At 46.4% G+C, this 25,777-nt stretch overlaps 3 protein-coding genes across 6 annotated transcripts in view; 2 read left to right on the top strand and 1 right to left on the bottom strand.

Moving 5' to 3' along the window:
* LTBP2 (latent transforming growth factor beta binding protein 2) overlaps window positions 1–8,506 on the top strand; it is a gene marked incomplete at its 5' end in the record, with an annotated part of 99,394 nt that extends 90,888 nt beyond the window's left edge. Inside the window, 8 exons of one of the 2 annotated variants that reach the window (XM_081047536.1) lie at window positions 824–1,015; window positions 1,124–1,207; window positions 1,985–2,113; window positions 2,463–2,600; window positions 2,696–2,863; window positions 3,183–3,464; window positions 5,106–5,255; window positions 5,679–8,506. In XM_081047536.1, coding sequence (XP_080903662.1) covers window positions 824–1,015; window positions 1,124–1,207; window positions 1,985–2,113; window positions 2,463–2,600; window positions 2,696–2,863; window positions 3,183–3,464; window positions 5,106–5,255; window positions 5,679–5,824 — 1,289 coding nt within the window. In that variant the 3' untranslated portion in view covers window positions 5,825–8,506. The remainder of the gene's footprint in view (window positions 1–823; window positions 1,016–1,123; window positions 1,208–1,984; window positions 2,114–2,462; window positions 2,601–2,695; window positions 2,864–3,182; window positions 3,465–5,105; window positions 5,256–5,678) is intronic. The other variant, XM_081047537.1, reaches the window with a different exon arrangement.
* ISCA2 (iron-sulfur cluster assembly 2) lies at window positions 7,072–11,477 on the bottom strand. 2 transcript variants are annotated; one of them, XM_081047538.1, is made up of 4 exons: window positions 11,356–11,477; window positions 11,016–11,118; window positions 10,787–10,902; window positions 7,072–10,361 (listed from the first exon to the last, which is right to left on the bottom strand). In XM_081047538.1, the coding sequence occupies exons 1-4, from the start codon at window positions 11,451–11,453 to the stop codon at window positions 10,187–10,189; spliced, it is 492 nt and encodes a 163-aa protein (XP_080903664.1). In that variant the 5' UTR covers window positions 11,454–11,477; the 3' UTR covers window positions 7,072–10,186. The 2 variants fall into 2 exon arrangements, with proteins under 2 accessions (XP_080903664.1, XP_080903665.1); XM_081047539.1 differs by having other exon boundaries at window positions 7,168–10,361; window positions 10,773–10,902.
* Window positions 11,478–11,576: 99 nt separating this feature from the next.
* NPC2 (NPC intracellular cholesterol transporter 2) lies at window positions 11,577–21,538 on the top strand. Of its 2 annotated transcripts, none has more exons than XM_081047535.1 (4): window positions 11,577–11,944; window positions 16,212–16,319; window positions 18,413–18,585; window positions 20,723–21,538. In XM_081047535.1, exons 1-4 carry the CDS (start codon window positions 11,863–11,865, stop codon window positions 20,807–20,809), a joined length of 450 nt encoding a protein of 149 aa, XP_080903661.1. In that variant the 5' UTR covers window positions 11,577–11,862; the 3' UTR covers window positions 20,810–21,538. The 2 variants fall into 2 exon arrangements, with proteins under 2 accessions (XP_080903661.1, XP_080903660.1); XM_081047534.1 differs by having other exon boundaries at window positions 11,671–12,181.
* Window positions 21,539–25,777: the final 4,239 nt, after the last annotated feature.

Below are 25,777 nucleotides of genomic sequence, written 5' to 3'. Positions count from 1 at the left end.
TGCACAACCGCTCTGGGGCTTACTCTTCCACTGCTCCCGCTCCTGAGACGGAGCCTGCACCGAGATCGAGATCGGAGCAGTGTGGATAGGGGCGCAGCTTAGGAAGGGAGTGCGGTAGGCCGAGGAGTCTGAGAGTGCAGCAAATGTCAAGACAAGAAGGGGGCTCTGCTCCAAGGCAGGAAACATTCCGGAGGCAGCAGGAGGCTCAGGAAGCTCTGAGGCCCGCTGAGGGCACCAGTCCCGAGATCTTGGAGGGATCCTCAATCCTACCCCGGGAAGCCCTCCCACTAAGGAAGGCCTGGAGGCTGAGCTAAGCTCCACTCTCCTCTTCTCACTCCACCCGGGGCTGCTGGGTTCAGCCTCTCACCCCAGGCTGGACTAGAACTCAGCTGGCTTTCTTTAACTTGGGGAAAAGAAAGCAGGACCTAGAACAAGGAAGAGTGGGAGGGGCTGGGGTACAGTATAAAGCAGAGGAGTGGGCAGAGGGCTGCCCATATGGCATGCCAGCGCCTGGGGGCAGCCCACTGCAGTGGAGGAAGAGTGGATACTGAAAAGAGCAGGGGCTTTGGCGCCTGAGAAACTGGGGTCACTTACCAGCTGTGGCAAGTCACCTGGCTTCTCGAAGCCTCAATTGCCTCATCTGTAAAGGGAGCTGATGATAATAATGCCCACCTCCTAGGGTTGTTGAGAGCATCAAGTGAGATAATATAGGTAAAAGCATTTTGTACACTGTAAAATGGTATATAAATGTGAAATTTGTAAAGACTAGGGTGTCCCAGAGGGCCGTGAACACACAATAACAAGGGGCGTCTATCACACATAGGTCAGAGTATCCCTGCGGCCCCCCCAGGGGACCGCCTCTCAGGCCCCATCCGCATGGAATGCTATTCTGGGCGCAAGGGCCAGCCGCCCTGCTCTAGCCTTCTGGGCCGGAATACCACGAAGGCCGAATGCTGCTGCACCCAGGGTGCCAGCTGGGGAGAGGCCTGTGACGTCTGCCCAGCCGAGGACTCAGGTAAGGACCCTGAGGGTCCCAGATCCTCTCAGGGTTAGCTTTGCAGGGTGATACTGGGAGAATGGGGACAGAGTGCTGCTCTCTCTAAGCTTGGATGCCTCCCTACAGTTGAATTCAGTGAGATCTGCCCCAGTGGAAAAGGCTACATCCCTGTGGAAGGGGCCTGGATGTTTGGACAGACCACGTACACAGGTAACCTCCCTACAGACCCTGATCCCCAAACTCCACTCCCTACAGACCCTGATCCCCACACTCACCTGAGCTGGAGCTCCACTCCCCTGAGCTCCAGAGGTCCCCAGGGGAGCTCTGCATGCAGCCCCAGCCTCCTAGGTCACTTCCATCATTTCTGTCCCAGGGCTGACGACCTGCAGAGTTTTAGCTGCAAGTTCTGACCGGAGCTCCTTTGGGAGTGTCCAGACAACCCCACCTCAGTTTTTCTGCTCCCCCGAGGCTGAACCCTCCAAGAACTACTGTGATGCCTTGACTAACCCAGCCACAGGGCACAGGACAGAGTGGGAAGCAGGCAGTGCCGCTGTACAGAGGCCAGAGGCAGCTGCTTATCTCCCTGACCACACTTGCAAAGCCAGAAACTTTGGGGAACCCATACTCAAAGTGGGTGGTTTAGGTGTGAGCCCTTCAATGCCGTAATCCTGAAGATGGAGAAGGAAATAATAAAAAATGAAGTACTTTTCCTCAAGTGTTTGCTATGTGCCAAGCACACCTTTAAGTACCTTATGTGTATTACCCTTTTAATCTTCATAACAACCATAAGAGGTTAAGAGTCATATCTACATTTTTAAGGTTGAAACTGAGGCAAGGAGAATTTAAGCAAGTTGCCCAAAGTCACCCAACTAGCAAGTGTCAGGGCCAGGATTCGAAGCCAGCAAGCCTGGCTTCGGAGCCACTAGTGTCAAGTACCAGCTACAGTGCTGCTCACCTTCCCCTCACGTCAGCTCTGCCTTCCCACAGACGCGGATGAGTGTGTGATGTTCGGGCCTGGTCTCTGCCAGAACGGCCGATGCCTCAATACGGCGCCTGGCTACATCTGCCTGTGCAATCCTGGCTACCACTATGATGCCACCCGCAGGAAGTGTGAGGGTGAGGACGCACGCTGCCCTCCCCACCCCTGGGCCCACAGCTGAGCACTCACCCAGCCCTGCCAGCCAGCCCCATTCTTTTTGGGAGTCTCCCTTCTGGGGGCCGCTGCCGGCAGGTCTGAGGTGAGGGGAGCTGTGGGGCTCTCAGGGTCTGTACACGAGGACCTGTTGGAGAAGTATCCCTGCGGAAGGGGCCTTCCAGGCTGGGCTGGAGCAAGGGAGGGGAAGCAGGGGAAAGGTGCTACCTCTTCATTGTCAGTTATAAGAAAACTCCTTTCTATGAAGGTGGTCCGTGGGCAAGCCGCCTTGGCACTGCCCCACATGTTCCTCCCATCTTCCTGCCACCACAGATCACGATGAGTGCCAGGACATGGCCTGTGAGAATGGCGAGTGTGTGAACACAGAAGGCTCTTTCCATTGCTTTTGTAGCCCACCCCTCACCCTGGACCTCAGTCATCAGCGCTGCGTAAATAGCACCAACAGCATGGGTCAGTGGGCCTGGGGTAGCGGGGCAACAGGCAGCAGGGGGAGTGGACCAGGACGGGGGTGGGGGACTCATGTGCCTCTGTGCCTGTGCCACCAGAGGACCTACCTGACCACGACATCCACATGGACATCTGCTGGAAAAAGGTCACCAATTATGTGTGCAGCCAACCCCTGCACGGGCGCCGCACCACCTACACGGAATGCTGCTGCCAGGATGGCGAGGCTTGGAGCCAGCAGTGTGCTCTGTGCCCCCCCAGGAACTCTGGTGAAACGGGTGGCCTGTGCCTGCTTGGAGGGAGGGGAGACACCTGCAGAGCTGGGATAGGCCCCTGGGTAGAGAATGCCCTCACCTTGGAAGGGGGATTTGGAAAGTAGGGCAATCATAGTGGCCTCTTCTGTCCCTATTGTTTGGGGATAAAGCGGGGCAGGTGATGGGGTGGGGAGAGGAGCACTGCCAGGAAGTGTCAGAGGGGACCAGTCCCAGTGGGCTCCTCTGTCCCTGGGGCAGTGAGCCAGGGGATCACTCACCAGGCTTTAGCTCCCAGGAGTTGGGCCCATCTTCCTCTCTCCCTCCTCCCTGCCAGAGGTTTATGCTCAGCTGTGCAACGTGGCCCGGATTGAAGCAGAGCGGGAGGCCGGGGTCCACTTCCGGCCAGGCTATGAGTACGGCCCAGGGCCCGGTGACCTGCACTACAGCCTCTACGGCCCAGACGGGGCCCCCTTCTACAACTACCTGGGCCCTGAGGATGCCATCCCCGAGCTGCCCTTCCACAACACCGCCAGCCACACAGGGGACCGTACACCAGTCCTTGAGTCTCCCCTTCAGCCCTCAGAACTGCAACCGTACTATGTGGCCAGCCATCCAGGTCTGTGTGGCTGCAAAAATGGGGAAGAGGTGGGGCACCAAAGTTGTTTCACTTCCATCTCCTCCACCTGCTAATTGCTGCCAGCAGGGTGAGGACAGGCAAGGGAAAGACACACCAAGCCCTCTCACAGGCCACTCAGGGGACAGCTCCAAATGCCCGGGTCAGACCCTAACAAGTCCCTCTGATGAACTAGCACAGGGGACACAAAGGCATGGGAAACCATTGTCCCAACCACGAAAGCTTCCCTGTGGGAGTTGAGATAGTGAAAGCTGGTGCCCTCGGGTACTGTCTGTTTTTTCCGCTCCACACCACCTAGGGTATGCAGAATAACCTGCTCTACAGGTTCAAACTTGGGACCTGAAATGTGAATTAAGGATTTCTAATCCCTTTGAAAGCCCACTGTGGTGACTTGATTTGTCAGTGGCAGTGACTCCAGCACTCAGGACTTGGATGGTAACGAGGAACTCAGGCCTGGCGTCTGTGCAATGGACAGGTCCCTGCCACGGACACAGCCACCTTATCAGACTGATCAAGACGGCACTGAGGGCCAGCCCGGTGGCTCAGGCAGTTAGAGCTCCGTGCTCCTAACTCTGAAGGCTGCCAGTCGATTCCCACATGGGCCAGTGGGCTCTCAGCCACAAGGTCGCCAGTTCAACTCCTCGAGTACCACAAGGGATGGTGGGCTCTGCCCCCTGCAACTAAGATTGAACACGGCACCTTGAGAAGCAATGCCTCCAGATGGCTCAGTTGGTTGGAGTGCGGGCTCTCAACCACAAGGTTGCTGGTTCGATTCCTCAAGTCCTGCAAGAGATGGTGGGCGCGCCCCCTGCAACTAAGATTGAACATGGCACATTGAGCTGAGCTGCCGCTGAGCTCCCGGATGGCTCAGTTGGTTGGAGCGCATCCTCTCAACCACAAGGTTGCTGGTTTGACTCCCGCAAGGGATGGTGGGCTGCGCCCCCTGCAACTAGCAACGGCAACCAGCCCTGGAGCTGAGCTGTGCCCTCCACAACTAAGACTGAAAGGAAAACAAGTTGAAGCTGAATGGCACCCTCCATAACTAAGATTGAAAGGACAACAACTTGACTTGGAAAAAAAGGCCTGGAAGTACACACTGTTCCCCCAATAAAGTCCTGTTCCCCTTCCCCAATAAAATCTTTTTTAAAAAAAAAAAAAGAAAAAAGACGGCACTGAGATTTGGGAGGGGGTCTTTTTCAGTGGTGGGGAGCTGCTTAGAGAGAAGAGGTAGTTTTGCTTGGTGTTGAGTAAGGGTAATCCACTTTCGCTGCCAAACCCCTCCCAGCAAAAACAAAACAAAACAAAGCAAAAAACTATATATCTAAAGATCTTATCAAAACACCCTCCCCGCAACCACAACAAAACCCAAAATGTCCAGAGACACTCAGCTGCTCAGGAGCCTGGCATTGTAAAAGCGGTGAATCCCAACCTTCCTGGGAGGCCTCATTTAAAGGTCTCACCCACCTAAAATGACACACACTTATTTTCTAAGATGAGTCTTTTGTTTTAGCATCTATGAGTTTTAAGACCCTCCCCACCCCCACCCCAGGAATTCAACAGAGGGAGAGCGTCCAGGGATTGGGCACAGGGCCTCAGCTTCCTTCTCTGACTTCCTTCTACCAGAACACCAGGCCGGCTTCGAAGGGCTTCAGGCAGAGGAGTGTGGCATCCTGAATGGCTGTGAGAATGGCCGCTGTGTGCGCGTGCAGGAGGGCTACACCTGTGACTGCTTTGAGGGCTTCCAGCTGGACATGGCCCAAATGGCCTGTGTGGGTAAGTTTGGCATCAGAGTGGCAATGCCTGGGAAGCAAACTGGCCCTGATGATTCCCTGTGGCGGTCAGACTGGCCCACTGCTCACGTTAGGAATGCATGTCTGAACTCAGAATAGCTGGAAAATCCATACTGCCCCCTAGTGGGACTGCCTGCGCCAGGTCGGCTGGAGGCCCTTATGCGGGCTTTAGAAAGACCTTTCCATGGAGGTGCCCTGACCCAAAAACGTCAGGGACAAGGGAGCAGGCCACTCTCTTGGGCACAGTATGGGCTCATTACCACCTAATTTGTGTCCTTGAGTTGCTCATTTGGGACAGTCACTTCAGCCTCTGGCTGCCATCCCTGGGATTCCACTGCAGGGCAGGGACCAGGGCTTCGTGACCAGAGGCCCTTCAGCTCTGGCCAGCTCGGTTTTCCTCCCTTAGATGTCAATGAGTGTGATGATTTGAACGGGCCTGCTGCGCTCTGCGCCCACGGTCACTGCGAGAACACCGAGGGCTCCTACCGCTGCCACTGCTCCCCAGGTTATGTGGCCGAGGCAGGCCCCCCACACTGCACCGCCAAGGAGTAGCAGTGAGGAGTCGGTGTGGGCAGCTACCTGGAAATTGGCCTCAGGCAGGGGCCTTGAGGACGCTTTCCTAGCTGGGGAGACATCAGGCGGGAGGCCCTGCAGCCCCACGCCCAGCCAGCCCTGCCTCCATCTCTCCCAGCTTCAGTGCTGGTGGTGAGCTCGTCACAGCCTCCATGCCACCACACCCTCGCTCGGCTCAACCACCACCAAATGCTTTAATGCTTCAGCCACTGGCCGTGAGGCCCAGTTTGCCATCTGTCCTGGCCTTGCTATGGGATACGTACCAAAGGATGGCCCTCATCCCCCCCTGACCTCCCTCAAGCTGTGCAAACATGCGAGGTCCTTCGGCCTCACACTACGGACACCCTTTCCAGCCACGATGATCATCCTGATGATCCCAAAACTGAGTCAGAGGCTACACCTGCCCTGGGATGGTCCTTCCGAATCCATGGAGCAAAAAAGGATTGGAGGAAGTTTGGGGAGTGACGCCAGTGCCTCCTCCCCCAGGAGCCATCACTGCTATTCAATCTGGTCGGGACCAGATTTTGCCACATCTCCATCCTGTAGTCACTTCTGTGGCCCCAGGGAGGGGCAGGAGATACCCTCATCTGACAGAAGCAAGACTGATGCCAGCTTGCTGAAGTGTGAGACATGAGGGGAGCAAGGAGCCTGAGAAAGCAAGGGGGCAATACTAAAAATATGGGGAGTTGATAGGACAGGGGGAGCCAGGGCTTTACACAGTCTCTAGAAAATATTCAGTAGCTTCCAGCAAATAAACGTTCAAAACCTACCCAGCACAGCACCTGATGCACGAGGGGCTCTGCCACGGGCAGGGCCCATCTCCGAAGACCTGCATTAGACGCATCCTGCTCTCTCCTGGCTTCTCCTTCTGTGGACACCAGTTTGATGTGCTAAAAATAAAGAGGTCTATTTTCTAGCTTGTGCAATGCAGTGTAGTCATGTTTTGGGGGAAGCCAGATTGCCTTTGTTGTGTCTCCTCTCTACCCAGAAGCCTCTGCCTTCTTCCCCTTCAGAAAATGACTGGCTGGCATTCCTCCGAGTTTACAAGTAAAGACCCACTCCAACCTTGGCTAGCTAGTTTAGAACCACGGTAGAATAAAGAAATGTTCATCTGGTCTCTCACATTTTTGTTTCATATTAAACCAAATTTCTTTACCATGTTGGCTAAGTCTAAATATTAGAAATGAGGCTGTGCCTACCCCTTTGCCGGCTCTCTGATTGGGTTCCAATGAGAAAAGCTTCTTTATTCTTCTAAGACAAGGAAAGCTCTGACTTTGTATCTCTCTTATCAATAACAACGCAAGTAAACAAGGCTCCGAGTGCCTGGAGACATGAAGATGAACACTATTTTAATTTAATCTGTCCTGTCCTACCTGCTGCTCTGATTGTCAGCCACCATATAACTTATTGAATGCTTGCTATGTGCTAGGTCGGCAGTGTTGAATGCTATACACAAATTTCATTTAATCACCCAACAATCCTATTTACTATTTTTATTACCAACTCACAGCTGAGGAAAAGAAGACACATGAAGCTTAAATAATTTGCTCTAGGTCACTATACTAGTTGAGATGTTTGCAGCAGATAAAAATATATTGTTCTTAAATGTATGCAAGTATTCTGACCTTCATTCATAATAAAAGAAATGCAAGCTAAAACCAGACCCAGACACTTTGTCAGATTGGCAAAGATCAAGGAGTGTGTTAACACTCCTGGTTGGCAAGCATCTGGAGAAAGAGTACAAGCTGACACAATTTCTGAAGAGGAGAATAAGGCAATGTCTTTCAAAATTATAAAAGCCCTTACTCTTTGAATCCATAATTCCACTTCTAGGAATTTAACCTTCGGCTATATTCTCATCAAATGTGAAATGATATATGTAAGAGATTATTTATTATAGCATTATTTGTAATAGCAAAAGATTAGAAGCAATCGTTATGGAGCCCTAAAAAGTGGCTCTAACTGCCTTGATATCCAAAATAGATTAAGGGGAAAAGGAGGGTTGTATAACAAAGTGTAATGTATGCTGCTATTTATCTAAAGAAAGGGGAGAGAATTGGGTATCTGCTAACCTCCACCGTGGCACTCCACCTCACCCCCCATGTTTCACAGAACTCCTTAGCATTCCTTGGGATATCCTGCTGGTACTGCACCTTCTTAAATGCTATTCCTGTTGTCCCTCCTCCCAACCCTCACGTTCCTGCTTTCCCTTCCAGGGATATCTCATGCATGTACACGTTTCCTTGTATTACACACACACATAGCCTACTCTGCATGCCGTTCTACACCTTGCTTTTTTCACTTAATACATACCGGCACGTAAGGGCTGTCTCATTCTATTTTATAAATGTATACTATTCCATTGAATGGATAAATCATAATTTATTTAATCAGTCTCCTAGTGATGGACATTTCCATTGTTTCCTATCTTTTGCTATTAAAAATAATGCTGTAATGAATATTCTTGTGCAAATGTTATTTCACATTTTATCTATGGGGTTATGCCTGTGGGTTCAATTCTTAGAAACAAGGGTGGTTTGTGGGGAGGGTGACCGGGTAGATGGGTACAGGATTGGGAGGCTTTTCATTGTATCCCCTTTTGTGTCTCTTTGAATTTTGTACCATATGTATTACCTAGTCCAAAAAAAATAAAATATTTTTAAATACAGCTGCTGGCCATAGACTGCTTAAATGTTCCCTCTCTTTATATATTTACCTGACCTTATTTTACAATTAAAGCCAGATGATAATTATTTCAAAACTTCTAAAAGCAAACTTCCTTTAAGCAGCCCTGTGGCATTTCTATGGAGAAATGGCAAAGAGGGATTTTAAGAGTAATCATAAACATCAATGCTAGATTCCTAGAAAAGTACTTTCCTGCCCTTGAGACAAACACACAAAACCGGAATAATGTTTCTGGACAGTGTTAGGGCCTAAGCTGCATGACATGAGCTCAGGGCCACAGTTTAAGGGAGGGCTGCACTGTGATGACCAGTGCTACCTACTTCTCTATGTAGGATGCTCCTGCCAAATATGGACCCTCCACTCGATGCTTTATAACAGAAGGCCAAAAGGATACGGCTCAATTCTCAGAAGAAAGTAAGGTGTGGTTTCCCCAACATTAGCATGTATAAATCAGTCACCATGGTGATGGTATTTTTGTCCATTTTCAGGTGTCCAGTGCAATTCTGGCTGCCCAGCACTGTCATACACATACCACAACGATTTCTAGCTCTGTAGCCTATTTAAGTGCCATACCCAAACAAGTACTTTAGAATTCATTGGAATGTGTGGCTTAAAATTCTTTTCTTTCACTGACCCTACAGTAAACTTGCCAGGTTTAACAAATAAATACACAGGATGCCCAGTTAAAATTGAATTTCAGATAAACAACAAATAATTTTTAGTATAAGTATGTTTCATGCAGTATTTGGGACACATACTAAAAATTATGTCACTCATCTAAAATTCAAATTTAACTGGACATACTTCACTTTATCTGGTAATCCAACCTAAAAGAAAATCTCTAAGTTATCTATACCAACAAAGGGACCGGTTCCTGCTATGCAGGAGACCAGAGACATCTTACATCATAAGGTAAGTGAAGCAACGTCTTTAAAAGATTCAGTCACTAAATGATCATAGAATCCTGAAGTGTCTGTAGAAGTATGGAGTATAGAGGCTATTTTTCAAGTGATTCAGTTATCAGTGGGGGTTAAGTCTGCTTTCTGGGTGATGGGCTTTTGGTTTTGCGAATCTAGCAGATTCATGAGTGTGAAAGGAAAACGTATCTGCTTTAACAAATGGGAAATAGAGAATGTGTTGCACAGAAAATAAGGATAAGTCAACTACCACATTCAAGAAGGGTGAGATGAAAATAAGAACATTTCATTTGCCTTTTGCATCCTTTCTAGCCTAGTAACCAGTGTTCAAACTACCTATTCTCTGACTTTGATCCAAAACACGACTGAATGAGGACTTTCTTTAAAATGAAGCTTTTATACGTAGCTATGTACATATGTACAAGCAGCTCTGAAGGCCAGAGAAGTAATTTCCAATTTTGGAACCTTGGAGGCTCTACAGATTATACTGGGTTTCAATTATTAAATTGTAGGTAACAGCATCTAGAAGCTTAGCTTTAGAATTGTGCAGGAGAAATTAAGTCAAGAGTAAAAGCTTCACATTCTAAAAATAACAGTGGCAAAACACAACACTCCTGCACTGTGGGAAATAAAACTGAGAGAGGAACATGATTGGAAGGACACATGTAGAATTCCAACTAATCCCAGGTTCCTCAAACTGGTACAAAGGGTAGCAATCTCTGTGTCACCAGTCATTGCATCAAAGTTTGACAGAGAAGGATGACCCACAGGAGCAGCCTGTCTGCGCTTGAGGATTGTTCAACACTTGAAATGAGCTTCGGATCAGTTCTTGGCTGAAGTCCACCTGGGCTCCTTTGACGAAGGCCAAGCTATCAGAGTCAACCACCACTCGTGCTCCACCCTGTTCAAATACCCTGAAAAGACAGGAGGAAAGCATTAATGAATATCATAAACACCAAAAACATGACACCCTCTGTACCCTGATGTGAGAGGTGCATATCCTCGGTTTTCTGAAATACAGAGGAAGCACCCTTATTACTTCCAACAGGTGCTGATTTTGAGGCAAAAAGATTCAATGGAAAGCATACTGGGAAATGCTTAGAGATTTAGGCCTGGAACCTAGTCCAGCCTGACTCTCTACCAACTACCCTATGGACATATTTTCCTCCTATAACTTATTTTAAATCAAGACAACATATCTTCACTGTATCCCTACTGTGTGAGAAGGGTGGCGTTAAGCATCCTTTGAAAACCTTTTAAATTTGGAATAAAAGTGCACGTCAAACTGGAGACACTTCCCCCCCATACACATTCTGAGGACCCACCCCTTTTTCCTTGCCTGTCGTCGGGGTTGACAACTGTATCCAGTGAAAATTTGTATTGGAAGCCGGAGCATCCACCTCCTTCCACCTCCAGCCTGAGGAATTCTGACCCTTGGGTGATTTCCAGAAGCCTCTGAAATACAGGGAGAGAGGAGCAGGAATGACGGGTAAAGGGAACAAAAAGGGTAGGTCAAGAGGAAGTCCCCGCTTTTCCGTCCCTCGTTTAGGCACCGCCGCTGCTCTTACCTGGACGCAGCTGTCTGTGAGCTGAATCTGCCCTTCGCCAGCCTCGGGACTGGAAGACGACGCTTCCCGACGCGCCCGCGGTCCAGCGGAGGCCGCCAGCAGCCTGCCGCGCGCAAGGGAGGAGGATGAACCCAGAGCAGAGGGGCACCTGGCGACCCCCCACCTGCACAGCCTCAAGTCAAACCTGACGACCCCCATCTGGACTGGCTCACGTCAAACCTGACGACCTCCAACTGGACAACCTCACGCCACTCCCTCACCTCCCCGCAGACTTTAGTTTCTGCTTAGTCCTGGAGGCCCAAATCTTAACACTTCCCAGCTGCCCTTCTAGGCTTGGTACCTGCTCCTCGGCCCGGGGGTGACCGCTCTCAGCGCCGCGGCCGCTAGCGATAAGCCCCAGGCGGCCGCCATCTTCTCCACACACCCCGCCCCTCGCATCGCTCCAATCCTCTTCTTCGCCTGGGCCTCAAAAGGCAGGACCCACAGAGACCCCGCCTCCGGACACGCCTATTGGGTGGTGCGGGAGAAGAAGGAATTTGGTTGGCTAGAAAAGCTCCCATTGCGGAAGTGGGGACGCACCAACAAAGCCGAGGGCTAAAGAGAGGGGCGGGGTGGAGATGTATCATAGCCCACCCCGCCGCAAAGCGGACAACATGGGCGGAGAAAGGGGCGCCCGGGCGAGATCCCGCAGAACCAAGCTCCCAGGAGTTGGGGGCGGGGCTTCTGCTTCGGTTGCTGGTACCGGGTCGCCTGACTGAGCTCCACCCCTGGCCGGCCCCTGCCCGTATATCTTGTGACTACGGCGGTCGCTTCTTCCTTCCTTGCGCTCGGAAGCTCTTTAGCAGCTATGCGTTTCTTGGCCGCCGCTTGGCTGCTCCTGGCTCTCAGCGCCTCCGCCCTGGCAGAGCCGGTGCGTTTCAAGGACTGCGGTGAGTCCGGGACTAGCCCGAGGTTCCGGCGCCCTCTGCGGGAGCCTCCGCCGGAACACCGCGCTGAGACCCGGGGCTGGGTGGGGCCGACCCGGTGGGCGGCCAGGCTGAGCCTTGCACGCCTGGTGGGGTGGGCTGGGGTGGAGAAGAAGCTGCCGGCCTCGAGGAAACCCGACCGCTCACAGCTGTGTGTCTTTCCTTGGAACGAGTGTTTGGGGACCCTGGACATTCCTGGAGGTGGGCCTCTTGCTGAAGTTTCCTAAAGTTTGTAGGGCGGACAACCAAAGCTCCATATGCAGCGCGGGGAGTGAGGGGTGAGGCGCAGAACTTTTTTTTGTCTGTATCTTGGATGACCTCTCCCTCCCACTCTGTTCTCTCTTCTAGTTTACCTTTTGCTGATAAGTCAAAAGTCAGTTCTCTTTTTCAAGACTTGTTTCGTTAGCGTTTCCCTTGGGCTATGGAAGTTTTGTGATTAACTCCTAGCTATAAAATTCGTGTTTCCGGTCACAGCGGGTGACACATAACCCCCTCTTGACGCTGTGGTTGGAATCTTTGTTGAGAAATACAGGGGTGAGCTGTAGAAATTGTGAATTCGTTCAGTCAGGTGTTCCAACCATGCTTTTCTGAAGTGGAGAGGTATAATGATAAATAAAAGAAGCATGAAACTGATTTTATAAAATTTGTAAGTTGGAAGAAGACTTGGAGATCATATATTCAGTCATTGAATTCCAGAGATGTTAAGTAACTTACCCAAAGTCACACAGCAGAATGGGAACCAGAATAAGTTTCCTCCTCTATATCCAGTGCCCAGGGAATAGTAACTGCTCAATAAATATTTGTTGAAAAAATAAATGAGGGAATAAATTCTCTTTCCACTATGTCATCAAAATTCATGTTGAGGCAAAAACGAAGGTGGGAACTAGGGGATAGATTAAGGAATAAACGCTGCTAGCCTATTAATTCTTAACAAACGCTATTCCACTGAACTAGGAGACTGGCACATGAAAGATATTTTTATTATCTCAAATTACTGCCTTCCCCTCCATTAAACTTAGTTACCAACATTTGGAGGAAGACACTATATTAATTTTATTAACTCATTCAATCCTCACAGTCTGTTTTACAGATGAGGAAACAGGCACATAGAGTACCTTGCCCAAGTTCTCATAGCTAGTAGGCAATAAGAAACTAGTGTGTGTTTTTGAGCCACTTTGTTTCAATGGTAACATTAACCTTTAAAAAAAAAAAAAACCACACAGAAAAACCTAAGGAAACTAAATCCAGAGACTGCTCTACTCATTTGAAAAAAGCAGGCATAGGTGGATGGCAAGAACTTCTTAAGGGAAGGAGAGTTTCAGTTACAGATTTTCAATTTACTTTTGAATTGGGAAATGCAATGTAAAAATTTCAGTGCCCACATCAAAAGTTTTTGAGTTCCACTGTACACCCACTTTCCCCTGGAGTGGCATTTCCTTAAGTGAGAAATTGGGTCAGGCAAACTAGTTTTGCAATTTTTGCACTTTAGGGCTAAGGAGTTTGATTTACTGACATTGGAAATCCAAGAACCTCTTGTCAACCAGAAAACCGGATGAAGGAGCTATAAGTACTACCCTTTACTCAATTCCTACTAGATCATGTGACCCAGTCTTGAAAGAAGCAGGTAGAAGCCGGAGGTGGAAAGCTTTAGCATAAGCACTGATTTTCAATAGGTTGTTGCTTAAAGTTCTGGATTTTTTTTTTCCTGTCCATAGAAGATAGGACAGAGTGGTAGAGCGTCTTAGAGAAGAGGATTCTTGCCTGTAGAGTTTGAGAATTTTGCCATGATGGAAAAACAAGCTGGGGATAAAGGACTGCAAGATATTTACCGACCTAGCTGGAGCCGTGTTGTTCACTATGATTCAACTATTCCACCTAAGAGCAGGCGCAGGCTGAGAAAGCAGAGAGCATCCACATGAGCTTCTCAGTTCATACCAGAACTGGGCTAACCTGGTGACTGCAAAGCAGAAAATGTGCTCCCAGCCTGCGGGTTGCTTTTTGTCTTCCTGTGTTCTACTTTTGAGTCAGAAAGAGCCCATTCTATCAGCTGGATCCATAATTTCTACCCACAAAATATATTCGAGGTGAGAGTCCCACCTTGTGTGTCAAAAGGGAATGTGCTAACCCACCCAGGAGCAGCTATTCTAGGTTAAATTTATGGACTGAATCCTGAAATAATGACAATAATGGTAAACATTTATACAGTGGTCCCCTCTTATCTGAGGTGGGTACGTTCAGTGGATGCCTGAATCCAGGGATAGTACCATATATATATATATATATATATATATGGTACTATCATGTATATATGATAAAAACTATATATATGATAAACTATATATGATAAAAAACTATATATATATAATAAAAACTATATATATATATATAGTTTTTTCCTATACATACATACCTTTTCACTTAACAGAATCACTTTATGGCTTCTTTTTGGCATGTCTGAATTGCCAGCATCACTACTGTTGAGCTTTGGGGCCATTATTAATTAAAGTTAGGGTTACTTAGACATAAGCACTGTAATACGGGGACTGGAACAGTCGGTTACTAAGTGCCTAGCTGAACAAAAGGATGAGTCATCTCCTAGGCGGGATGGAGTGGGACAGTGCAAGATTTCATCACGCTGCTCACAATTTAAAACTTACGAATTGTTTATTTCTGGAATTTTCCATTTAATCTTTTTTGGAACACAGTTAACCGCAGGTAACTGAAACCACCAAAAGCAAATAAGGGGGACTACTGTATAGCATTACTGTGTTCCCAACACTTACCTAAGAGCTGTATGTGTGTTAGCTCACCTACTCTGTGAGGTAGGTACTATTATTATCCCCGAGTGGTTCAGCATGTCACCTTGAGGTTGGTTACACAGTGAGGAATGCGGCCAATGAGGTTTCACACCCAGGCCTCAGGTCCCAGAGTCTATCTCAGCAGTGCTGGCTGAGTTGAAGAGCTTATGCGGACCCTGTTACAGGCCGTGGTAGGAGGCAGTTCACTTGCATTCTCTCCTATTCAGCTGTCCAGTTTCAGGGGCCTGGATGAGATAACAGGATTTTTAACGATTTGTACTTAACCTTTTTTGATCAAGCATTTATTGTGAACAAATATAACTTATGTCCTTGTTTAGAGTGACATTTTTTTTAAAAAAAAGAGATGACCACCCTACCTCAAAGATAACTTATTTTGAAGAACACAGGTTTCCAAAGTCGAGTGTACATCTGTATATTGCAGGTGCCTGCTTAAATTGTTCTCACTGGTGGGGGTATACAGAGCTTGGAGACCACTGATTTGGAGAGATACCAGGACAGGATTGAAAGATGGTGGGGGGACAGTTTGGGAGCAACCACTCTCAAGATTCCAAATGGAAACAGTAGCACTGCGATTTGTGCCATATATGTGTGCTGCTTTAAAATCCTGTGTCGGAGTGGAAAGAGGGGTGGAGATGATTTTCCATGTATAGCCCTCCCAGGATGTAGAGTAGGGGAGCTGGCTATGTGTGGACAATTAAGTTCGCGAACTCATCCTATAGAAAAAGTGCTACATACATCATTGCTGAATATCTACAGTCACCTTCAAAGTGCTCCGCTTGAGAATCTGTGCACCGATGCCAGCGCCTAGTCCACCCTTCAAAGCAATTTTGGAACTCTTTTCTGGAATGGCCGTCAGAGCTGTCATTGTATTACCCTTGATGTCCTGAATGTCATCAAAATGTCTTCCTTTCGATATTTTCTTTATCTTTGGGTAAAGGAAGAAGTCATTGGGGGCCAGATTAGGTGAGTAGGGAGGGTGTTCCAATAGAATTATTTGTTTACTGGCTAAAAACTCCCTCACAGACAGTGCCATGTGAGCTGATGCATTGTCGTGATGCAAGAGCCATGAATTGTTGGCGAGAAGTTCAGGTCGTCTAACTTTTTCATGCAGCCTTTTCAGCACTTCCAAATAATAAACTTGGTTAGCTGTCCAGTTGGTACACATTCATAAGGAATAATCCCTTTGATAGCAAAAAAAGGTTAGCAACATCATTGCAACGAGTTCGCGAACTTAATTATCAGACCTCGTATACTTTATAATTCCCTTAATTCCCCTTCACCCATCAAATATAAGCAGTTTCCTGGAGAACGAGCTCACCCTCATTGGGAGAGCAGAGAATCATCTCATTAAGTAGGGACAGCCTAGGTGGTTTATTTTCCTCCTTTTCCAATTCATTTTTCTTCTTTTGCAGGTTCTGAGGTTGGAGTTATAAAGGAAGTGAATGTGAGCCCATGCCCCATCCAGCCCTGCGTTCTGCAGAAAGGAGAGTCTTACACCGTCAATGTCACCTTCACTAGTAGTGAGTAAAAGTGACTCTTACCTTCAAATTCATCTTAAAGCATGACATCAATCTCAAGTATTGGAAGAGCTTAGGGATGTGGGGGAGGGAACTGCAATCAAGAATTCTGTGCCTTCCCTTCTAACTTGTGCAAAGCTAGCTTTCACTATGCCCTTAGATACCCTTCTCATAATGGGGTTCCCTTATGTCTGTTTCCTAGAATCCAGACTCCCTTTAAGCAAAGAGAGAGATTTCCATGTGTTTACAGGTGAGAAAAGACAGCTTGGCTTCTCTCTCTCCTATTTTGGATCATATCGCAGTAGGCTTTTATGGGAATGTCAGTTCTGTTTACCTACAGACTGCAGAGTATTAGCACAGACCCCAAATCTGTGGACTTTGGAACTTCTCCATACTGTTATTTCAAGCAACATACCTATGTTCTGCCTCAAAATACAAGAGCAATTAATACTTAGCCTCGGTAAGGTTTAGGGAACTCACTGGGGACCCAAGAAGCAATCAAGAAATTTGAGAGCTTTCTTCAACTTGAAGAAATATTATTGGAACTTGTTGCTTTCTGGTACCATATTCATCACTTTCAGATTCCCAGGAATCTAGACAAATGCAAAGTCTTTATTTCTAGAATCTCTCTCTCATTTTCTATCCTATGGAACCGGACTAGACAGTCTAAAAAAGAAATCTCAATGTTCCTGCCATCTCTTGTTCTTAAGCCTAAAGACAGCTGTAAGTATTAGAGTTAGTTTCGCTTCGAGATGATACCCGGGCCCCTTTATTGTTCCAAACCAAAACAGTGTTAATACCTTCTAAACAAAAGTAATCACCAACCTAGACAGAAAGAAGGGAACAGCCAATACTCTGGATCTCCAGAATAACCTAATAGCTCATAATTCTGTTTGCCCTAATTTTATTATATTTATTCCTCCTACCCATCTTGTTATATGGAGGGTAGAGCTTAGCAAGAAATGGTGCAAAAGTAATTGCTGTTTTTGCAATTGAAAATAATTGCAAAAACCACAATTACTTTTTTTTTTTTTTAAAGATTTTATTGGGGAAGAGGAACAGGACTTTATTGGCGAACAGTGTGTACTTCCAGGACTGTTTCCAAGTCAAGTTGTTGTCCTTTCAATCTTACTTGTGGAGGGTGCCGTTCAGCTTCAAGTTGTTCTCCTTTCCGTCTTAGTTGTGGAGGGCGCAGCTCAGCTCCAGGGCCAGTTGCCGTTGCTAGTTGCTAGTTGCTAGTTGCAGGGGTGCAGCCCACCATCCCTCGCGGGAGTCGAACCCCCAATGCCAACCTTGTGGTTGAGAGGATGCACGCCAACCAACTGAGCAATCTGGGAGCTCAGCAGCAGCTCAGCTCAAGGTGCCGTGTTCAATCCTGGTTGCAGGGGGCACTGCCCACCATCCCTTATGGTTAGGAGCCCACTGGCCCATGTGGGAATCGAACCGGCAGCCTTCCGCCTGAGCCACCAGGCCAGCCTCCACCACAATTACTTTTGTACCAACCTAATAACCTAGTTTCTAAAAGGTTGCCTCTTTCTCTAGTGTTACAATCCATGGCATGTCCGTGTAGACTCTTTATTCCCTCTTCACCTTCCATTTTATTAATTTCTAATGGAATCCTTTAGGCAGGAATGTTGGAGAATTCAAGAAACCAATCTCCTAACACTTTTTAATATACACAATGCACTTTGACAGAAGCTGATATGAATAGTAAATAGAAAGTGTACTGCCAAAAATGTTACTTTGTCGGATTAGGTGTTTTATCCAAGTAGTTCTGATTCTCCTGAGAAACAAAGGCAGTGAAGAGCAAGGTGGGGTTAAGAGCAAAGAAAACAACCCCCAATGATTCCTTCCCCCCCCTATAATTCAGTAATTTTTCAAGTTTTGAAGTGAATCCTTGCTCTGTAGCATAACTACAAAGAGAAATAGACCCTAGGAATTAAGAGGTACATATTATCATAGCAATGCTTGAGAATGTATCTGAATTTTTTATTTAGAGTTTGTAAATAGGCTGTTTCCTTCACTATCTGATTCTCTCTCTCTCTCTCTCTCTCTCTCTCTCTCTCTCTCTCTCTCTCTCTCTCTCTCTCTCACAGGTACTGAGTCTCAAGGGAGCAAAGCCATGGTATATGGCATCTTGATGGGCGTCCCAATTGCTTTTCCCATTCCTGAGTCTGATGGTTGTAAGAGTGGAGTCAACTGCCCCATTGAAAAAAACAAGACCTACAGCTACCTGAATAAACTACCAGTGAAGAGTGACTACCCCTCTGTAAGTGACATTGTTAAGGACACTGGAGTGTCCTTGTGACTAGATTACATATCTGAGGAATGAGGTAGAAGAGAAGATGAGAGTAGGAGTCCTTCATCTCTATGATGAAGCAGCAGAAGCCCGAGGGAAAGGAGACCAGCTAGAGTGTTAGGATCCAAGAGGTATGGCAGATGCTTTCCATTGTGTCCCCCTGTTCTTTGTCTACAGTCTAATGGTTAGCCATTTTTATATCTACTATTTAACTGGATTCTCATGACCACCCTGTGCAGGGGTGGTATTATCCCGATTTTACAGATGAAGAAATTTGAGCCTCCAGTGTTATGTAATATGAACAGAGTCCACTCAGCTAAGCAATATTACAGCCTAGATTTAGAGCCAGGTTTTCTGACTCTAAAACCTATGCAGTGTTGGAAGATTTTAGCCAGTTATCAAATAGTTCAGGATTTCAAGCGCTTACAGCATTGTCATCAGAAAATCCTGGTCTGTTCATAAGAGAGCTGTAAGTAGTTTGTCTGTTCACAAGAGAGTTTGTTAGCTCCACCGCAGAGGTAGCTTTTTCCACTCTTCGTTCTCCCCTCCAACCCCTACCTTCACCTCTGACTCACTCTGCTATACCTACTTCTTTTTCTACCTAACATTTGTAAGGTAGAGAATGCTGGAAAGGGCCTGTATTAAAGATATGAATCTTGATGAGAATGGAGACGTAGAAGGATACTTTTTACCATGAAGAAAAAAAGAGTTAACATTTTTTTGAAAGGAAATTAAATAGAACCAGGCGCAATCTAGGCATTTATTTTCTAGAAACAGCAAGTAAATAAAGAACATTCTAAAGAGTCTCCAAGATAGGGAGTCTGTGTTTAGGGTCACGGTATGTCAGTGACCCTAAAGGTCAGGGATAGATTTATACATTAATTCTCAGAGTAGCCATATGATCATGGGCTTCTTGGAGCCTCCGTCCGTTACTTATAGTGTCAGGTTAGGGCCTGATACATAGTAGGCAGTTAATATATGGTAGTTATTGTTAAGTGAATTGTATTTCATTTGAAAAACAGCTTAAGCTATGTTAACTTAGGCACTACGTGAAATAGTTAATATGTACTTGTCTTGAAAAACTCACAAAACAAGTTGCCAAAAGCTGGGTATCACTGTCCCTCAAATGTTGTGTTGTAAAGAAACAGCTGAGTACAAAAGAGTGGCAGTAACTAATACCAAGTAAGCTCATGTCCACGTAAGAAAGGACTGGCAAAGTGTCAGTGATTTCTTAAGAATTAGAAGGGATGTAAAGTACAGCATAGAGAATCTAGTCAATAATGTTGCAACGACCATGTATAGTGCCAGGTGGAGACTAGACTAATGGGGGTTCACTTCATAAATTATATAAATGTCTAACCACTGTGCTGTACACCTGAAACTAATATGAAATAATATTGAATGTCAACTGTGACTGAGAAAAATAAATAAATATATTTTAATATATTTAATATATACAAAGGAAAAGAATTAGAAAGGACAGCTCATAGTATGAGTGTAACAAGTTAAGGCAAAGATATCTAATGAGGTATACTATTATCAAAAGCAGTTTAAGGAAGTTAACTGAAACTACATACTACCATGCGTTCTTGTTCCTGAAGTTATTCATACAACAGTAGACTTCTTTGGACATCCTTTGTGCTTTGACATTTCCATTTCCAACTAACGCATAAGTTTCCTTATATCTAAGAATCTAACTTTTTACTCTCTGCTCTTCATGGTTACAGTCAGAAAAAGCTGGATCACATCTCCACATACATGAGAAATGGTCTAAACGTAGAATTATTTTTCATGTAAGCCTTTGTTTATGTACCATTGATTTAAAATGGAAAAACAATGCTTTGGAAATTATATTTGATAAGTTAACTAGGTTAGTATGTGGTGCTGACACCAAATCATAGGTATAACTTGGTTCACTCTTCTAAGTTGAAGGACACAGGCTGTGCCCACAGCTGCAGCGGCTTTCATTATGGTACGATTTAAGAAGAAAAGCATCAAGACTTAGGCAGTTTGTTTCAATGTACATCTAAGATTCGTAGTTAAACCAATTCTGGATTGAGGTGAGGTCCTAGTTTCATTTTTCCCAATTCTTTTTCTCTTTCTCCAGATAAAACTGGTGGTGAAGTGGGAACTTCAGGATGACAAAGACAAATGTCTCTTCTGCTGGGAAATCCCAGTACAGATTGAAAGCTAGAGCTATTTGATGCCAATATGTCCATCTGGGGATGAGAGCACATGGGTGGAGGGAGAAAAGAAGAAGTCCAATTTAAACTAAATCAGTGCCATAAGATGAAAGGAATTTCTAGACAACTGTTTCATGCGTCTCAGCCTCCAACCGCACCTAAGACCCTATTTCCTGAGAGCTCAGAATTGTTGCCATTGTAATAACATCTTTTGTAAAAGGGTTGAAGGAAAAGGAGAGACTGACTGTAGGGATTGATTTAATTGTCTTCAGTGTTCTTTGCTGTTGGAATAAGGAGGGTCCAGCCAGACAGGACCCAAATGAGTCTGCTTAGGGATATTGGTTGACTTGCCCTGGGGTTGTCAGCCTTTGCAGTGGAGGACAGGTTCCAAACCACATTCCTCTAGCTGTGATAGTAGTACATCTTCAAGTGCCTCGTTGAGTTCAGTGCATCTGGCCCACAAGTCTGCTGACTCTTGACAACACCTCTAGCTCCGCTGCAACAACAACAATGCCCTGCTCTCCACTGGTATCCAGCGTTTCGGTGGAGGGGTGGTGTTTTGGGTGACTGGTTGTCAGTGGTGATCTCATGGCTCCTTTTCTGTCTTAGGTAGTTTGCATTAAGTGCAACACTTGATTAGCAGGTGTTTGATTTTTATTTTTTTCTAATATTACCTTGTGATTTCTTTCTGTACCTGGAAATGTCCCTTTGAATAAATAAAAAGATGGCAGTGTTCTGTATTTGTGCCGTGGTCACTTGCTTCTTTCAGATGGAGTATTTCCCCCAGATCTATGGAAGGTAGACACCCAGTCCCGTGTCCCAGAGTGCAGGAAAAACATGACTCTTCAGAAACTACCTTCTCCCCCCTTTTTGCCTTGGTAGACCTTACCTATCTATTTTATACAAAATGACCTTGTTTTGCTTTATTTTGTATAATCTCATACCACCAAGTATGCTTGAAATAAGCAGTGAAAGCAAACTTCACCTAGTTGAATAATAACGTTTGAAAGGTCAAGGGAATTGAGGAGGGGGTCAGGGAGTGAGGTTACAAGTTGGCATGAAGCATAGTAGTCTTGGGAATCTTCTGGAAAACCTAGAAGCTTCAAAATGAAATGTGATCTTGCAAGTAATGGCTGAGTTCATTAAATCTTGGAATTGCCTCCTTTGGAAGTACAAGTATAATCATGGGGCATGTATTTTCCTTCCTGTTTCAGTCAATGTGCTGTCAATCAGCTCTTAGCTGTCACAGGGATTACAACCCTATTTACAACTGAGCTGAGTAATGTGGACCTCGAAAGGCTATTTGTTTTATGTGGGTTTTTTATACAGCAAATAAGTTATTTGGTCCAGTTCATTTCATCCCACTGATTTCACTAGACCCTTGGATTTCTTTGGCTTGTGAGTTTCCCAGGGAAACCACCAGGGGACAGCCATAGATCAGGAATAAAGTTATCAACAGCCAAGATTTGCTAGTTAATTCCCGGAGCCATTCAACCACTGTACTCTTTAGCTAAGACGTTTTGTGTATCCTCTCACATTGTGTCCAGAGGCACAGCCCACTCTGTCTCCCCATGATGGACCCTGTATGAATTCCAAAGCAGTTAAACTGCTGTGGTCTCTGGCTGCAGACTGCCAGTAGTTGGATCCTGGCTTCACCAATTAATAGAACCACCAGTGCGATCTTTGAATCCCTTAACCTCTCCTGCATTTCAGTATCCTTATCTGTTAAATAGGGATAGTAACAGTAGGGCTATAGGATTAAAGGAGATGATACATAAAAGATTTAGAATGACCCCTCACACACAGCACAGAGAGTAAACGGAAACTATTATTTTAGGAAACAGACATTGTTCCTCATCTAGAAACAGCAGGAAAATCAAATTTCAATCTGCTGTGTGCTATATTGCCTCAGAAAAATTAGGCTACCCGCAGTGTACAGAACTTCTTGAGGTGCCTGGAAAAGCTCATTTCTCATGTGTGCTCTCTCCCTCTTCCCAGAAGACTCCTCATGTCATTGAGCTCCTTTGAAGCTAACAGCTACCTGCCCTGCATTTCATACTCTTGCCTCATACATTAAATGACAGAAGAAAAGCAGTTCAGCTAGTATATACCCTTCAGTCTGGGCAGAAGGGTAAAGCTACAGCTTACAGCTGTTCACCGGCCATTGTGAGACTACACGAGCCTGCAGCAGTGAACTAGGTAAGCTCCCGCTGGGGGATTAGTTTGAAAGGGGATCTTCTGTACAAATGGTTCACTGGTGCCCCCGAATCATTAAAACATTGAGAAGCACTGGCTCTTAGGCTGTATAAAAAAGGTCACGTTCTTTCTGAGTCTCATACTTTTCTAGTCCACTGAGCAAGCCATGGAGGAGACACAGCTCCTCTTTTGCATGAATTCCAGGATAGAAGAATCCCAGACTCCAGTCATTAAAAAAAAAATAAAAACAGGCCAGCCTGGTGGCTCAGGCGGTTAGAGCTCCATGCTTCTAACTCTAAAGGCTGCCGGTTCGATTCCCACATGGGCCAGTGGGCTCTCAACCACAAGGTTGCCGTTAGATTCCTCGAGTCCCGCGAGGGATGGTGGGCCGCGACCCCTAAAACTAGCAATGGCAACTGGACCTGGAGCTGAGTTGTGCCATCCATAACTAAGACTGAAAGGACAACAACTTGACTTGGGAAAAACAGTCCTGGAAGTATACACTGTACCCCAATAAAGTCCTGTACCCCTATCCCAATAAAAAAAATCTTAAAAAACAAAACAAAACAAAACATGAGCATCACCCCTGCTTGCAGAATCAAGGAAACACAATACCTAGTATCCCCAGTTTGGTAGTGTGTTAGGTGGGAGGCCTGGCATTTAGTCAAGTCAGACTAATAAAAAGCAATAAAGCATGGAGTAATTTCCAGTCCTGTATGTTTGATTTTGAGATCTTAGTTGACTTTCTAAAAGAAACCAATTGATCTCAGTCATGCTTTGCAAAGGTTGATTAAAAACAGTCTGTTCTCTGAGAACACCCACAGATGTGGGGAGGGTGGCTTGACATAGGTGAGGTTCAGACTACGGGAAGATGATCTGGAATTAGCTACTTATGGCAGAGAATCCAAAAAGCAAATATTGCTTAAATGACTGGGTTGGTGTGAGGACAGGGTCATGGTACAGAGGAAAAGCACTGACGTAGAGGAAAGGGCTATGTGTGAGAAATGTCCCTACAATGACAGTCACCTTGAACAACTGTTCTTCCTAAGGGCCCTTGGGGAAGAAGATGGAACAGGAAATAGAGCTTGGGGCATTTAAAGACCTTGGATTCTCCTTTGAGGGGTCTGTGTGTGTACGTTGGGAATGAGATGGGCAGTGTTGTGTGACCTGAGTTTGAAAGTGGTGCTGGATCTCCACAGTCACTGCCTTTAATCAAGTTGAGTCATTTGGGGTGGTTGTGTCTTTTTCTGAAGAGAATCCCCTGGCCTAGCCCTCATTTTCTAAACTGAATTCTATTCATTTACAGCTGTCAGTTGACTAGCAACTAAATGGTCTGGGTGTTGGTTGCCATGGAAACAGGTAAAAGGCCCATTGCTATGGGAACCTACCATGCTCTCCAAACCAGGGGTTTGGTTCCTAACAAGGAGTGAAAGAGCAGGTGGCGGGTAGAGCCCAGGAGATGGGCTGCATAGTTGGCTTGAGGGTCCCAGAAGAGTGCAAGCAACGTGGTGAACCTGGCTAGCTCCTTACCACTGGGAAAGAACAGCAGTGACTTCTTCCGCTTTCTACAGGCATTCCCCACCTGTTCTCTGCTCATTGCCCCATGCTAGCCGCAGAGCGTAGATGCTTGCTGTCCCAAATGGAGAGGAAGGACGTGAGGTCCTGGGGTGGGCCTAGCATGTCAGTACTGCCAGCCTCATCCGCTTGGGCTCAGAGAGGGAAAGTCTTGGCTCCTCTCTGCGTGGCAGGCTGTTCTCTACACATTGTGTGTCCCAGATAAGAAGCCAGTAGGCAAAAGAATCAGCTTAGCTCCAACTGCCAGTGGGTCAGGCCAATAAGGATCCTGGCAGACAAAATGAATGGCTGCTGGCCTTGAACATGGCAGAGATGCTGGGGGTTCCAGGTGAGGAAGCAGAAGGGCAGGCCAGCAATAGCAGTCGCTGTTCTCAGCATTAGAGAAATGCATTACTTTCCTCTCTCACCCCTCCTCACCCACATGCCTCTACCCCGAAAGGGGGTACTGCTGATGGAGCAAAATATTAAAGATGAGGTTTGATGGAGGTTCTCAATAGATGTGCACAACAGTTGTAAGATTCTTTTCTGGGTTTTACAATCAAGGGAAATAACGTATATCAGTGTTTAGTAGTAAGATGACCTTTTACTGAAACAAACAGAAAACATTCTAGTGGCTCTGCCATCAACCACTGCTAATGTGTAATGTATACATTGAAGGGATTGAGCTCGATAATCTCTAAAATCTCTGTCAGAACTAAGTTTCTGATTCATTGAGACTGTCAACGAAAGAACTCCAGCCTACGGAAAAGTTTCATGCAAGTTTATTTGAGTCAAATTTTGAGGACATGACCCGAGGCAAGAAGTCAACAGATTGAGAAAATGCTCCAAAGAATGGCAGTTTTGCAGCTTATTTTATACATGAGAATCAAAGGAGAAGATGAAAGGAAGGTTGGATTGGTGGTAGATTAAGAAGGTAGGAGAGGGCCAGCCCGGTGGCTGAGGTGGTTAGAGCTCCATGCTCCTAACTCCGAAGGCTGCTGGTTTGATTCCCACATGGGCCAGTGGGCTCTCAACCACAAGGTTGCCAGTTCTATTCCTCGAGTCCTGCAAGGGATGGTGGGCAGCGCCCCCTGCAACTCAGATTGAACAGGGCACCTTGAGCTGAGCTGCCGCTGAGCTCCCGGATGGCTCAGTTGGTTGGAGCGCGTCCTCTCAACCACAAGGTTGCCGATTCGACTCCCTCAAGGGATGGTGGGCTGTGCCCCCTG

The sequence above is a fragment of the Rhinolophus hipposideros genome, assembly GCF_964194185.1.
Source record: "Rhinolophus hipposideros genome assembly, chromosome: 5".
Lineage (NCBI taxonomy): Eukaryota > Metazoa > Chordata > Mammalia > Chiroptera > Rhinolophidae > Rhinolophus > Rhinolophus hipposideros.
This window is presented reverse-complemented; position numbering and strand designations above follow the sequence as displayed.